Source organism: Chlorocebus sabaeus, chromosome 11 (genome assembly GCF_047675955.1).
Source record: "Chlorocebus sabaeus isolate Y175 chromosome 11, mChlSab1.0.hap1, whole genome shotgun sequence".
Taxonomy (NCBI): domain Eukaryota; kingdom Metazoa; phylum Chordata; class Mammalia; order Primates; family Cercopithecidae; genus Chlorocebus; species Chlorocebus sabaeus.
In genome coordinates, this window is record NC_132914.1 from 22,307,052 (window position 1) to 22,319,692 (window position 12,641).

At 36.3% G+C, this 12,641-nt stretch overlaps 1 protein-coding gene across 2 annotated transcripts in view; it reads left to right on the top strand.

Annotated features, from left to right (window-relative positions):
• PYROXD1 (pyridine nucleotide-disulphide oxidoreductase domain 1) overlaps positions 1-12,641 on the top strand; it is a 34,370-nt gene that overhangs the window by 20,295 nt on the left and 1,434 nt on the right. For both annotated transcript variants that reach the window (XM_007967867.3, XM_007967868.3), the window contains exons 6-11: positions 1,728-1,888; positions 2,584-2,684; positions 7,895-8,024; positions 8,849-8,961; positions 9,604-9,726; positions 12,204-12,341. In XM_007967867.3, coding sequence (XP_007966058.1) covers positions 1,728-1,888; positions 2,584-2,684; positions 7,895-8,024; positions 8,849-8,961; positions 9,604-9,726; positions 12,204-12,341 — 766 coding nt within the window. The remainder of the gene's footprint in view (positions 1-1,727; positions 1,889-2,583; positions 2,685-7,894; positions 8,025-8,848; positions 8,962-9,603; positions 9,727-12,203; positions 12,342-12,641) is intronic.

The following is a 12,641-nucleotide window of genomic DNA, read 5'->3' on the forward strand; positions in this document are numbered from 1 at the left end:
ACCCTTTCTACACTGTGTTTCAGTGAAAGTAATACTCATGTTCTTCATTATACATTTTTTTCAGTTATTATCTGTTTTCTTGTTTCTAAGTGTAAGTTAATCCTTTCCTTCTCAAACAGATACTGTTTTTCATAACTTCACAAAACTGCAATACCTCATTGTCTGTTTTTGTAGAGTCATTTTAAAAATGAAAGCATATTTCCCCTCTGTATGTGATGATAATCGTCAAACTTGTGCATCTTGCATAGTTCAAGTTAGGAAAAGAGGATTAGAAGGTGTCTTCAGAGGTAGAGCAAGTACTGAAGTTTCTTGTGGTTGCTTGTAATAACTTCGTCTGCTAGTCAGTCATCAGTATGTTAAACTACACTGATAGGTGTTATATTGTAATATTACTTTAAATTTAAAAATGGTAATACAAATTCCCAGTTTATCAAAAAGAAAGCATTACATGATAACTGTAGATCTGTATGTAAATTGAAATACAAACTTTTTTTACCAAATGTGTGTGTATTCCACTTTCCACTGGTCAGTAATGCTATATGACAGAGTAACATAAAATTGAATGTTCACCCACTAATCTGAAATTTGGTGACTAAATGTTTACTGACATAGGAGAGCTGGAAAAATAAAGACTTATTAGATGAAGCAAGGAGCTCCTTATCACCATATGTTGAAAAGTGTGAATATCAAGTGACCTGGATTCAGATGTACTAAACCCTTTTTCTGTAATCTGTTTATTGATTAGTTTTGAAAAGTTGTATAACCTAACTATGTTATATCAGTCTGCAAAATAAAGATGGCAATACTTTGTACCGTAAAGAAATGTGAAAAATTAATACCTTAACTTTTTAATTACAGTATTTTATTAGTATTGCAAGTTTAGATAAAATCCTATTATAGTTAGGATGGCCAATATATCTTGTTTGACTGGGATTGTCTCCATTTCCACCAGTTGTACCAAAAATGATTGTTAGTAGCAGATAGTATACCAAGTTAGATGATAAATTATATGATCACCTTAATTATAATGGACTTCAGGGACTTTGTGAAACGAATATTGTTAGGAAAACCACTTCTCAGTATCTAAACCTTCAATAAAATATCACATGCCCATTACCTTACATTGGTGGTAAATAGTAATAGAAGGTGGCTTACATATACCATGTCCATTCGTTCCTTCCTCTAAGATCCTTGATGTTGATCCTTAAGATTTTTAGCTTATAGCTCTGATTCTCTCCATTTTCTATCTCCTTCCACAATGTGCTTTGAAGATACAAAAAGTCGTTACCAAATAAGTGACTGATCCTCAATGTTATAGCTATGTACCATCCATCCATTACTGATTACACTATAACCAGAGTTGTTAAAAAGCACTGCTTACCCCTGGGGGCCATTCATGTAATAAGTGTGTTGTAGAAATTGAACATTTTCTAATGATGTACATTGTCATGAAATTACATGTATTTGTCACTTAATACATATTCATATTCAGTACATGTATTTGTCACTTGAAGGTTCTTTCTGTAAACAGCTTTAGTTTCTTTTACTATTCTATTTTTCTTAGTATCTTTAAAGAACGTTAATATTCCTCTTTATAATCAGTTTTCCCCAGTTTGCCTTAAAAATGTGTTCCCTGCTTTTGCTTCAGGAGATCATTATTTGCAAATGCAAAGATTTTTTACTTAGACTTTTGAAATTACTCTTAGTAACTTCAATATTGTTTTTAGGTATGAAATTGAAGGCTGTGAAGTGATTTGGGCCATTAAAGATAAAGCTATAGGGAATACTTTCTTCGATGCAGGAGCAGCTGAATTCTTGACTTCAAAGCTCATTGCTGAAAAACCAGAGGCTAAAATTGCACAGAAAAGAACCAGATATACAACTGAAGGTAAGCGTAGCACCTAGCTCATTAATTCTCATACAAAACTTTGTTTTAACCATATAGAAAAGGGCTACAAGAAAATTTAATAAAACAAATTTTGGAAATAGTAATATGAGTATTTATGTATCTTTACATGAAGTTTTCAGATTTTCTATTATATATATTTTATATATGTATGTATTTTATATGTACAATTAAAATAAGAAATTTAAAATGAATTGAATAACTCAGCCCATCTGCGTCTTTGCAAAGAGATGCTACATTTGGGCAACACCTAAAGAAGTTTTGTAAAAAATGCAATGATAATATAAACATATTTTTTAAGTTTGATGGCTTTAAAAAATTTTTAGGTCATAAAATTAAACGAGTTTTGTACATTTTGGAGGTGCTAAAAATTGACAAAATTACAAAAATTCGAAAGCTAATTTTCTTACCCTTCAGATTAACCAATGTAACATCCAAAATGTAAGTTGAGTGTGTTTATACACAACTTACACAATTGAAAGAGTATCCATTTTGTAACTCTCCATCAGAAAAGTATTAAAATAATGACTAAAATGATTAATAGAGATAACATAGTTTAGTCATGCTGTAATGTATGTATATATATGAATCGTTACATTGCCTAAATAAAAAACTTCAGAACACTAACCTATTTCTCTACGTGGTAATTTTTATGTTATTTAATTTCATCTCTTTAGGAAGGAAAAAGGAAGCTAGAAGCAAATCTAAAGCAGATAATGTAGGCAGTGCACTGGGACCAGATTGGCATGAAGGCTTGAATCTTAAAGGAACAAAAGAGGTATCTTTTCATATACTGACTGGACATGTCTAAATGTAATTTTAAATTCTTGAACCATTTATTAAAGACTGGTTATAGTCAATGAACTGCTAGGTCACTTTACTTAAAATCCATGGTGCTAGGAAGAGACTTCCAATCCAGTTGGTCCATTTGGCCACCAAAGAAAAGTGAATGTCAAAGCATCTAAGACTGGATTTCAGCCTACATTTTAACTCTTGAGGTGTGATACTGTAATATATATATAGTCATCCCTTGGAGTATTGCAGGTTCAGTCACAGACCATCACAGGAAATAAAATATCACAATAAAGTGAGCCACACTAATTTTTCAGTTTCCCAGTGCATACAAAAGTTAGATGTATAACATACTGCAGTCTATTAAATGTGCATTAGCATTATGTCTAAAAAAACAATGCACACACCTTAATTTAAAGATGCTTTATTGCTTAATATGCTAGCAATCATCTGAGCTTAGCAAATCATAATCTTTTTGTTGGTGGAAAGTTTTGCCTCAGTATTGGTGGCTGATGACTGATCAGGGTGGTGCTTGCTGAAGGTTTGGGTGGCTGTGGCAATTTCTTAAAATAACAAGGAAGTTTGCCCCATCAATTGACTCTTCCTCTCATGAAAGATTTCTCTGTAGCATGTGAAGCTTTTTTATAGCATTTTGCCCAGAGTAGAAGTTCTTTCAAAAGTCAATTCCCTCAAACTCTGCTACTGCTTTACCAACTAAGTGTATGTAATACTTTAAATCCTTTATCATTTCAACAATACTTGTAGCATCTTCACTAGAAGTAAACTCCATCTCAGATAAGTACATTCTTTGCTCATCCATGAGAAACAACTCCTTATCTTTTCAAATTTTATCATGAGATTGCAGCAATGTAGTCTCATCTTCAGGATTCACTTCTAATTATAGCTCTTTTATTATTTCTACCACATCTGCCTTTCTCCATTGAAATCTTGAACCCCTCATAGTCATCCATGAAGATTGGAATGAACTTTTTTCAAGCTCTTGTTAATGTTGATATTTTGACTTCCTCCCTTGAATCATGAATGTTCTTAATAACATCTAGAATGGTGAATTCTTTCCAGAAGGTTTTCAGTTTACTTTTCCCAGATCCATCAGATGCCTCACCCTTTGTGGCAGCTATAGCCTTATGAAATGCATTTCTTCAATAAGACTTGAAAGTAAGAATTACTCCTGGATCCATGGGCTGCAGAATGGATATTGTATTAGCAAGCATGAAAACAACATTCATCTCTTTGTGCATCTCTGTCAGAGTTCTTGGGTGACCAAGTACCTTGTCAATGAGTGTAATATTTTGAAAGGAATCTTTTTTTTCTGAGCAGTAGGTCTCAACGGTGGGCTTCAAATATTCAGTAAACCATGTAAACAGATATGCTATGTATTACTGCATTCTCACAGTACTATAAAGAAATACCTGAGAGTGGTAATATTTATAAAGAAAAGAGGTTTAATTGGCTCATGGTCCCATGGGCTATACAGGAAGCATGACTAGGGAGGCCTCAGGAAACTTTCAATCATGGGGGAAGGGGAATTAGGCACATCTTACATGGCCAGAGCAGGAGGAAGAGAGAGAAAGGGACTGGTGCCGCACACCTTTAGACAACCAGATCTCATGAGAACTCTATCATGAAAACCATTAAGGATGGTGCTAAACTATTGGAAACTGTCCCCATGATCCAGTGCCTCCCACCAAGCCGTACCTCCAACATTGGGGATTACAATTTGATATGAGATTTGAGTGGAGAACCAGACCCAAACCATATCATGCTGTCATCCAGGCTTTGTTGTTCCATTTATAGAAGACAGGCAGGGTAGATGTACTAAAATTCTTAAGGGCCCTAGAACTTTCACAATGGTAAATAGGCATTGGCTTCAACTTCAAGTCACCAGTTACATTATCCCCTAACAGGAGAGTCTACCTGTCCTTTGAAGCCAGGTATTGACTTCTCTATAGCTATGAAGGTCCTAGATGCATCTTTTTCCACTAGAAGGCTGTTTCATGTACACTGAAAATCTATTGTTTAGTGTAGCCACATTAATCAGTTATCAATTGTATTTTTTTGTTGTAGAGATGTTTCTTTCCTTAAACCTCATGAACCAACCTCTGCTAGCTTCAACCTTTTCTTCTGCAGCTTCCTCACTTCTCTCAGCCTTTACAGAATTGAGAACAGTTAGGGGCTTACTCTGGGTTAGGCTTTGACCTAAGGGAATGCTGTGGCTAGTTTAATCTCTCCACACGGCTAAAACTTTCTCCATGTCAGCAAGAAGACTGTTTCACTTTCTCCTCATTCATGTGTTCACTGGGTTACCACTTTAGATTTACTTCAAGAATGTTTCCTTTGCATTCACAATTTGGCCAACTGTTCAGTGCAGGAGGCCTGGCTTTCCACGTGCCTTCCTCAATAAGGCTAATAATCATTGCCAGCTTTTGATTTAAAGTGAGAGATGTGTGATCCTTCCTTTCACTTGAACGCTTAGAAGCCACTACAGAGTAACTGATTGCCCTGGTTTCAGTATTATTGTGTCTCTGGGAATAAGGAGGCCCAAGGAGAGGGAGAGACATAGGACAACAGCTGGTTGATGGAGCAGTCAGAACACAGAACATTTATCGATTAAGTTCACTGTGTTAGATGGGTGTGGTTCATGATATCCCAAGACAGTTACAATAGTACATCAAAGATTACTAATCACAGATCACCATAGAAGATCCAATAATGATGACAACTGTGAAATACTGCAAGAATTACCAAAATGTGACAGAGACACAAAATGAGCACACGCTATTGGAAAAATGTCACCAATAAGACTTGATTGATGTGGGGTTGTCATAAACCTTCAATTTGTAAAAAACACACTGTCTGTAAAACAATAGTGAAGCACAATAAAATATTGTGCCTGCAGTTTTCTGGCACACAACTTCTAAACTTTTTGGCATCTCTAAAGTGTTGTGTCCTTTTGTATGCTAACGAGTTGACTGGTTAGCCCCTAGGTGGCTTCAGAATGGGGACTGGTCACAGGAAAGACCAAGGCATGATTAGAGAATTTAGACTTTTCAACCCCCAGGAAAGGAAAGGGGTTGAAGGTTAAGCCAATCACTAGCAGCCAATGATTTAATCAGTCACCTACATAACACAGTTTCCATGAAAACCCAAAAGGACTGGGTTTGGAGAGCTTCTGGATAGCCGAACGTGTGGAAGTTGCTAGAGGGTGGTCTATCTGGAGAGAGCATAGAAGCTCCATGCCCCTTCTTATGTGCTTTGCCCTATGTATTTCTTCCTCTGTTTCCTCGTGACATCCTTGATGATAAACCAGTAAATGTAAGTAAAGTGTTTCCCCAAATTCTGTGAGATGTTCTAATAAATTAATTGAACCTAAGAAAGGGGCTCATGGGAGCCCCTTGATTTGTAATTGGTTAGTCAGACGGACTGGTGAAACACCCGGGACTTGCAGTTGGTATCGGAAGTAGAAGACAGTCCTGTGAGATTGATCCCTCAACATGTGGGACCTGATGCTATCTCCAGGTAGATAATAACATCAGAACTGAATTGAATTAGAGGACAGCCAGATGGTGTCCTGTGCAGAATAATTGCTTGCTTAGTGTGTAGAAAACACCCCACGCATTTGGTCGCAGAAGTATTCTGTGTTGTGAGAGTATAGTAGGAGAAACTAAGTTTGTTTTTTCCTGTATCCTCAGATCAGGGATAGAGCTCTCTACACCCAGACTGCAGTGAATACACCTGCCCTATTTTAAATTAATCTTTTCTCAAAGGTCATTTCAGATGCATGCAGTAAACTTATAAAAGTTATTAGATTGATTAGAAATATACACTTAATATCCTAATTGGATAAGGAGATGATTTGCTTTTCCTCGTTTTGTTAGATATTTTGATTTTTTAATAGTTGTTAAAAGGCTCTGAAAACTAAACGTTGTAAGAAGCATGTATGCAGTCATTCGTTACTGTGTGTGGTTTCTTTTTTTTTTTTTTTTTTTTTTTTTTTTGAGACGGAGTCTCGCTCTGCCGCCCAGGCTGGAGTGCAGTGGCCGGATCTCAGCTCACTGCAAGCTCCGCCTCCCGGGTTCACGCCATTCTCCTGCCTCCGCCTCCCGAGTAGCTGGGACTACAGGCGCCCGCCACCTCGCCCGGCTAGTTTTTTTTTTTGTATTTTTTAGTAGAGACGGGGTTTCACCATGTTAACCAGGATGGTCTCGATCTCCTGACCTCGTGATCCGCCCGTCTCGGCCTCCCAAAGTGCTGGGATTACAGGCTTGAGCCACCGCGCCCGGCCGTGTGTGGTTTCTTTAGAGCATTGGTTTTTGGCTTTCAGTAGGTGGGAGGGGGACTGGCTGCATGGTGTATCTAATTTTTGTAATGGAAATTATACAAAGTCCCTTCTTTCTGCACCTTCAGATCCCAATATTAATTATATTTTTAACCTGAGGACTTCAACAGTTTAATTCAGTAAGCATTTATTTAGTACTTACTACCTACTTGGGACTTTATTAATGTTCAGGGATACAACAATAAGTCAAGACAGATCTGACCTGAGTAAATTTTTAGGGTCTATAACTATTGTATTTTTTTTTTTTTTTCTTTTTGAGAGACAGAGTCTCACTCTGTCAGCCAGGCTGGAGTGCTGTGGTATGATCTCGGCTCACTGCAACCTCTGCCTCCTGGGTTCAAGCCGTTCTCCTGCCTCACCCTCCCGAGTAGCTGGGACTACAGGCACATGCCACTAGGCCTGGCTAATTTTTTAATTTTAGTAGAGACAGGGTTTCACCATATTGGTCAGGCCGGTCTCAAACTCCTGACCTCAGGTGATCCACCCACCTTGGCCTCCCAGAGTGCTGGGATTACAGGCATGAGCCACTGTGCCCAGCAACTACTGTAATTTTAAAAATATATACTTGTAATTGTCAGTGATGCCTAGACTAAAAAACATTCCCTCGATGCTGTCTGCTAATGCAGATACCAAATCTCTTAAGTTACTGAATGAATTTTCGTTCACTCCTTTCATGTGCATAAAGAGACTTATTTTAGGGCACTCAATGTGTTTTCATTTGTATTATAAGAATTATGTTTTCTATGTGTTTCTACAACTATAAGTTTTTTCTTCATCATTAGTAACCCAGGTCATTCTTTCTGGAAGTATTATGCTAACCAGTGTTTTCTTAATGTTAGTTTTCTCATAAGATTCACCTCGAAACTATGTGTGAAGTAAAGAAAATCTACCTTCAGGATGAGTTTAGAATTTTGAAGAAAAAGTCCTTTACTTTTCCAAGAGACCCTAAGTCAGTTACAACTGATACAGGCAAGTAATGAAAGAAGAAGTATATATAACCACTTAATTAAAAGGAAAACAATTTAATCCTGCTGTGTTATATTAAACATAACTTCATATTTCCATATAAAATTTAAACATGAAAAGTAAAAACCATAATGTAATAACATTCACTTCACTATCCGTTGTTTTCCAGTAAATTAAACTGTGTAGGGCATTACATCTTACATAGAGCTCATAATGTTTTGATCAACAATCAGAATATATTGTAAATCCAAATAAAACAAAAACCTGCAGCTCTTAAAGGTGAGATGATTTCACCCAAATCAGATTGAAAATGTATATTTTGGGGACTAAGATGCAGCTTTCCTAACTCCAATTCCACAATTCCTCCGAGAATTGCCATGATTTGAAGAAATACACTCTGTGAACTAGCATATGAAATATTCTGCTGTTCTGAATTCTTTGAATTTTTCCATAGGAAAGGGGAATTTGAATATGAATAGTGAGGGAAAACACCCAGTTGAACTAAACACGAAGTGGAGTGTAAAGTATTACGAAAGATTTTTAGAGAAATAATTTAAATTTACTTTGTCAAAATGTATGTGTCCAAATTTGAAGGAAAAACATTTGAAATGCCATGGTTTTAAAATTATACCCAAACAAGATGATGTTAATTGCATTAAAATTGCTTTAGCAAATATGCCTCATAATAATTACTAAGGAGTGTGTTACAAAGTCATCTCTTGCCTGCCTTTTCTTTCTTTCTTTGTTTCTAGTCATTGTAGTCACATGCACTGCTGTGTGGTGGTTCCATTTGCAGATAAAGTCTGTTTTTCTTTTTTTTCTTAAAGAGATGTGGCCTGTCTATGTGGAATTGACCAATGAAAAGATATATGGCTGTGATTTCATTGTCAGTGCTACAGGAGTTACACCAAATGTAGAACCTTTTCTCCGTGGTAACAGTGTAAGGTGAAACTTTTTTGTCCAGCTGTGAATATATTTGAAGTATTTTTGTGAAGATCTTTAGTTCTCAAACATGAATAATAATTATTTTAGTATACTACTGTAACTTGATATGGTTGAAGACAGTTTGGTTAAAACATTGTCTTGATTTACAGTATTTCTTACTGCTTAAAATCCTTACATAGTTACATCCTGGCATAAGCATCATCAGTAATGGTTCATAATGTACAATTTGTTTATCTAAATGTTGGTAAGAGACTGACACCTCCTGTGACTTCTCAAAAGTGATTCTTTTAGAGAAACCATCTTGTATTTTTTGCTTTTCAACACTTGAAGCTGACAAAAAAAAAAAAAAAAAAAAAAAAAGAATATTCTTATAGTTGTGAGTAGGATAGCCAGATGGTTATTGGATACTTTTCATGTTGAAATTCTAAGATTTTTATGGATCAATCTTAGTTGGAATTTGATCCATGGAAATTCGGCTGACGTGTCTAAACTTTGTGGCTATTTTTCATTTTCTCATTAAAGATGAGCATGCCAAAGTGTAACAATTTGTTTTTACTTTAGAATGGAAAAAATCATGTTTCATTTTTTTTTTTTTTTTTTTTTTTTACCACTTACGCTTCCGGGGAACATTGTTTAGTTTAATCTAGGAGAAGATGGTGGCCTGAAAGTGGATGATCATATGCACACATCCCTTCCTGATGTCTATGCTGCCGGTGACATCTGTACTGCATCCTGGCAGCTGAGCCCAGTCTGGCAGCAGGTAAGCTAGCATACGTGATCGTGTTTTTATCAGAGATTCTGTCTGAAAATAAAGCAGTTGTTACCAACAAATCCAACTTCTGGTTTTCCAACTTTGCTGCTTAAGTGGGAAGCTAGCATAGAGTTGTTGTATATATTTAAAAAAAAAAAAAAACTAGAATATTTCCCTGTGTGGTAAGTTCCCTATAATGGTAGACTGGGCTATCTTTTAATTTGAAGGAAATTATGGGCTGTCACTTTGTTTTTCATTCTTACATGCTTGTCAGCACTGTCCAGGAGAACTTTTTGTGATGATGGAAATGTTTAATTCTGCAGCATCCAGTCAGGTAGCCAGCAGTATATAACATGAGCACTTGAAATGTGGTCAATGTGACTGAGGACCTGAATTTTTATTTTTACTTACTTTTCATTAACTTTAAATAGCTATATGTGGCTAGTGTTGGACAGCACAACTTTAGATTAAAAAAACGACTAAGATTGTAAATTATATAGATAAAGCATTCTATTCCTGGATGATCCTATTCTGTCCCTGTGGTAATTATTACTACAAAATGTTCCTGGCCGGGAGTGGTGGCTCACGCCTATAATCCCAACACTTTGGAAGGTCGAGGCAGGTGGGTCATCTGAGGTCAGGAGTTCGAGACCAGCCTGAACATGATGAAACCCTGTCTCTACTAAAATACAAAAAAAATTAGCTGGGCACGGTGGCATGCGCCTGTAATCCCAGCTACTCAGGAGGCTGAGCAGGAGAATCACTTGAACCTGGGAGGCAGAAGTTGCAGTGAGCTGAGGTCACGCCACCGCATCCCAGCCTGGGCAACAAAAGCAAAACTCTGTCTCAAAAAAAAAAAAAAGTTCCTGTCGTAAACACTTTTCCTGAGCCTTAACAAGTCCCAACTAGATCTAGGCTTTTTCGAACCCTCATAGCTTTACCTACATCCTCCTAACGGTGGAACAAAAATACTAGAGGAAGATAAAGACAGTGACCAGAGGTGTGCAGAGGGGTAGAGACCTAGGTAGATGTTTGAGATAAAGGAACCCTGCAACATTTATCTTTGTTAAAGACCAGCTCCACAATTAGGGACTTCATTCATTCAGATTATGCAGTGTGAAGTAGTAGAAGAGCTAAAAGTATTTCAAGAGGCAGCACCATCATTTTGTGTTCTTACAGACAGTAGAGACATCAGTAATAGGAGAGTGGTCGCAGCCTTTTTGTTTCTAACCTGCCTCATTCTATGTCATTTCTGTGGCAAGACTATCACAAATTCTTTAGAGTTGGAGTTTGTGGGTTTTTTTTTTTTTTAACATTTTTAATTCTTTAGGGTAAATTATATCTTCTTGTGTTATAATCTGAAAGAGGGGGAAAAAAATCCAAAAACAAACAGATGTCCCTTGTTTTGAGCGCACCTTATAGACCCCACATCTTGGCTTACACAAGCAGTAAGGATACTAATTTATGCAGTTTGAGAGGCAAATTTTCAGGCCACTTCTATTAGCTGTTCTCTAGTTGTAACTGTGCCCAGTTTTTTCTGACCTCCAGCCATAAAATGCCTTTCACTTTATCAAATCTACACCTTGTTTACAGAGGAGATTGAAAAAAAAAAATCTGTATCACTTCTGCTAGAAAGACTTAAAGCTCATGTCTATGATTATGATATTATTTCTGCAAACAAAAGATAGCATTAAGTACATATGCACATACAGGGAGGTAGAAGGAAACCAAGTGCTTACTATAGGCCAATCTATTTCATTCTCTCAGTAGTTATGGAGTAGGTAGTGTTATGTTTATGTTTCAGGTAAATGAACTGTGGCTCAAGAAAAGTTAAATATATGTGTAGATCTGGTGATATTAAAATCCACTGTGACTTCCAAGGTCAGTGTTCTTTTATACCAGGGAGTCTCAAAACTTTGTGGAAATAAAATAAAGATACAATACAGGATAAATTAATACTGTCATACAAAACAATTTAAATGACTTCCCAGAATCAGTTGCTGAAATATTTATGTTATCCTGGGGTGAGGCACCTACAGTCTGTCTGACCACTGAGGTCAACAGCACGGCAGACCTTAACTAGCGCATAAAAGTGAAGGTTGCTGGAAAACAGAACAAATTCTTCAGTGATAATTTGACATCTCTATTAATGGTGATGACAAATTTTTGAAGAAGGGACTGGTTAATTAAAACATTTTTCTCACCTGGTATAGCTTAATATAGTTTCATAATATTTAATAGAAATGCTACTAAAACAGGCATGATTGGTACCATCTTTTAATTTTAAAGACAGTAATTTAGATAGAATTAACAAATACCAAAAATCAGTCTGATTAGTTGTCCATTGGTGACTGCTTCTGTGGCAAAGATGACAGAAAGACTGTCAAACATTGAACTCCTTTAAGTGAATTTACGAAGTTAAGATAACATTTTTCAAATAATGATCATGAAAAATGACATTGTGTGACATTTTTTCATTATTTCAGATGAGGCTGTGGACCCAGGCTAGACAGATGGGATGGTATGCAGCAAAGTGCATGGCTGCAGCGAGTTTAGGAGACTCCATTGACATGGATTTCAGCTTTGAACTGTTTGCTCATGTGACAAAATTTTTTAACTATAAGGTAAGATAGTTAAGCATATTAACGCCTTCTCTGCTTGTTAGTCTTATGACCATGGTAGATCGTTTGATTTTCTTGCTTGAATACAAATGTACATAGTTTTAATCATCTTACAAAAAAATGACATTTTTCATTTCTTACAAACCAATACCTGGTATTATTGCTGGTCTTAATCCCTAATCATCTGATAATTATTATCCACCTTACCACTATTCTATTTTAGTTAAGAGGGGAAAAAATTTCTCTCCAGATCTGTTCCCCGTTGGTGCATTTTTAACTTTTACTTGTGATTCATCCTTTCTT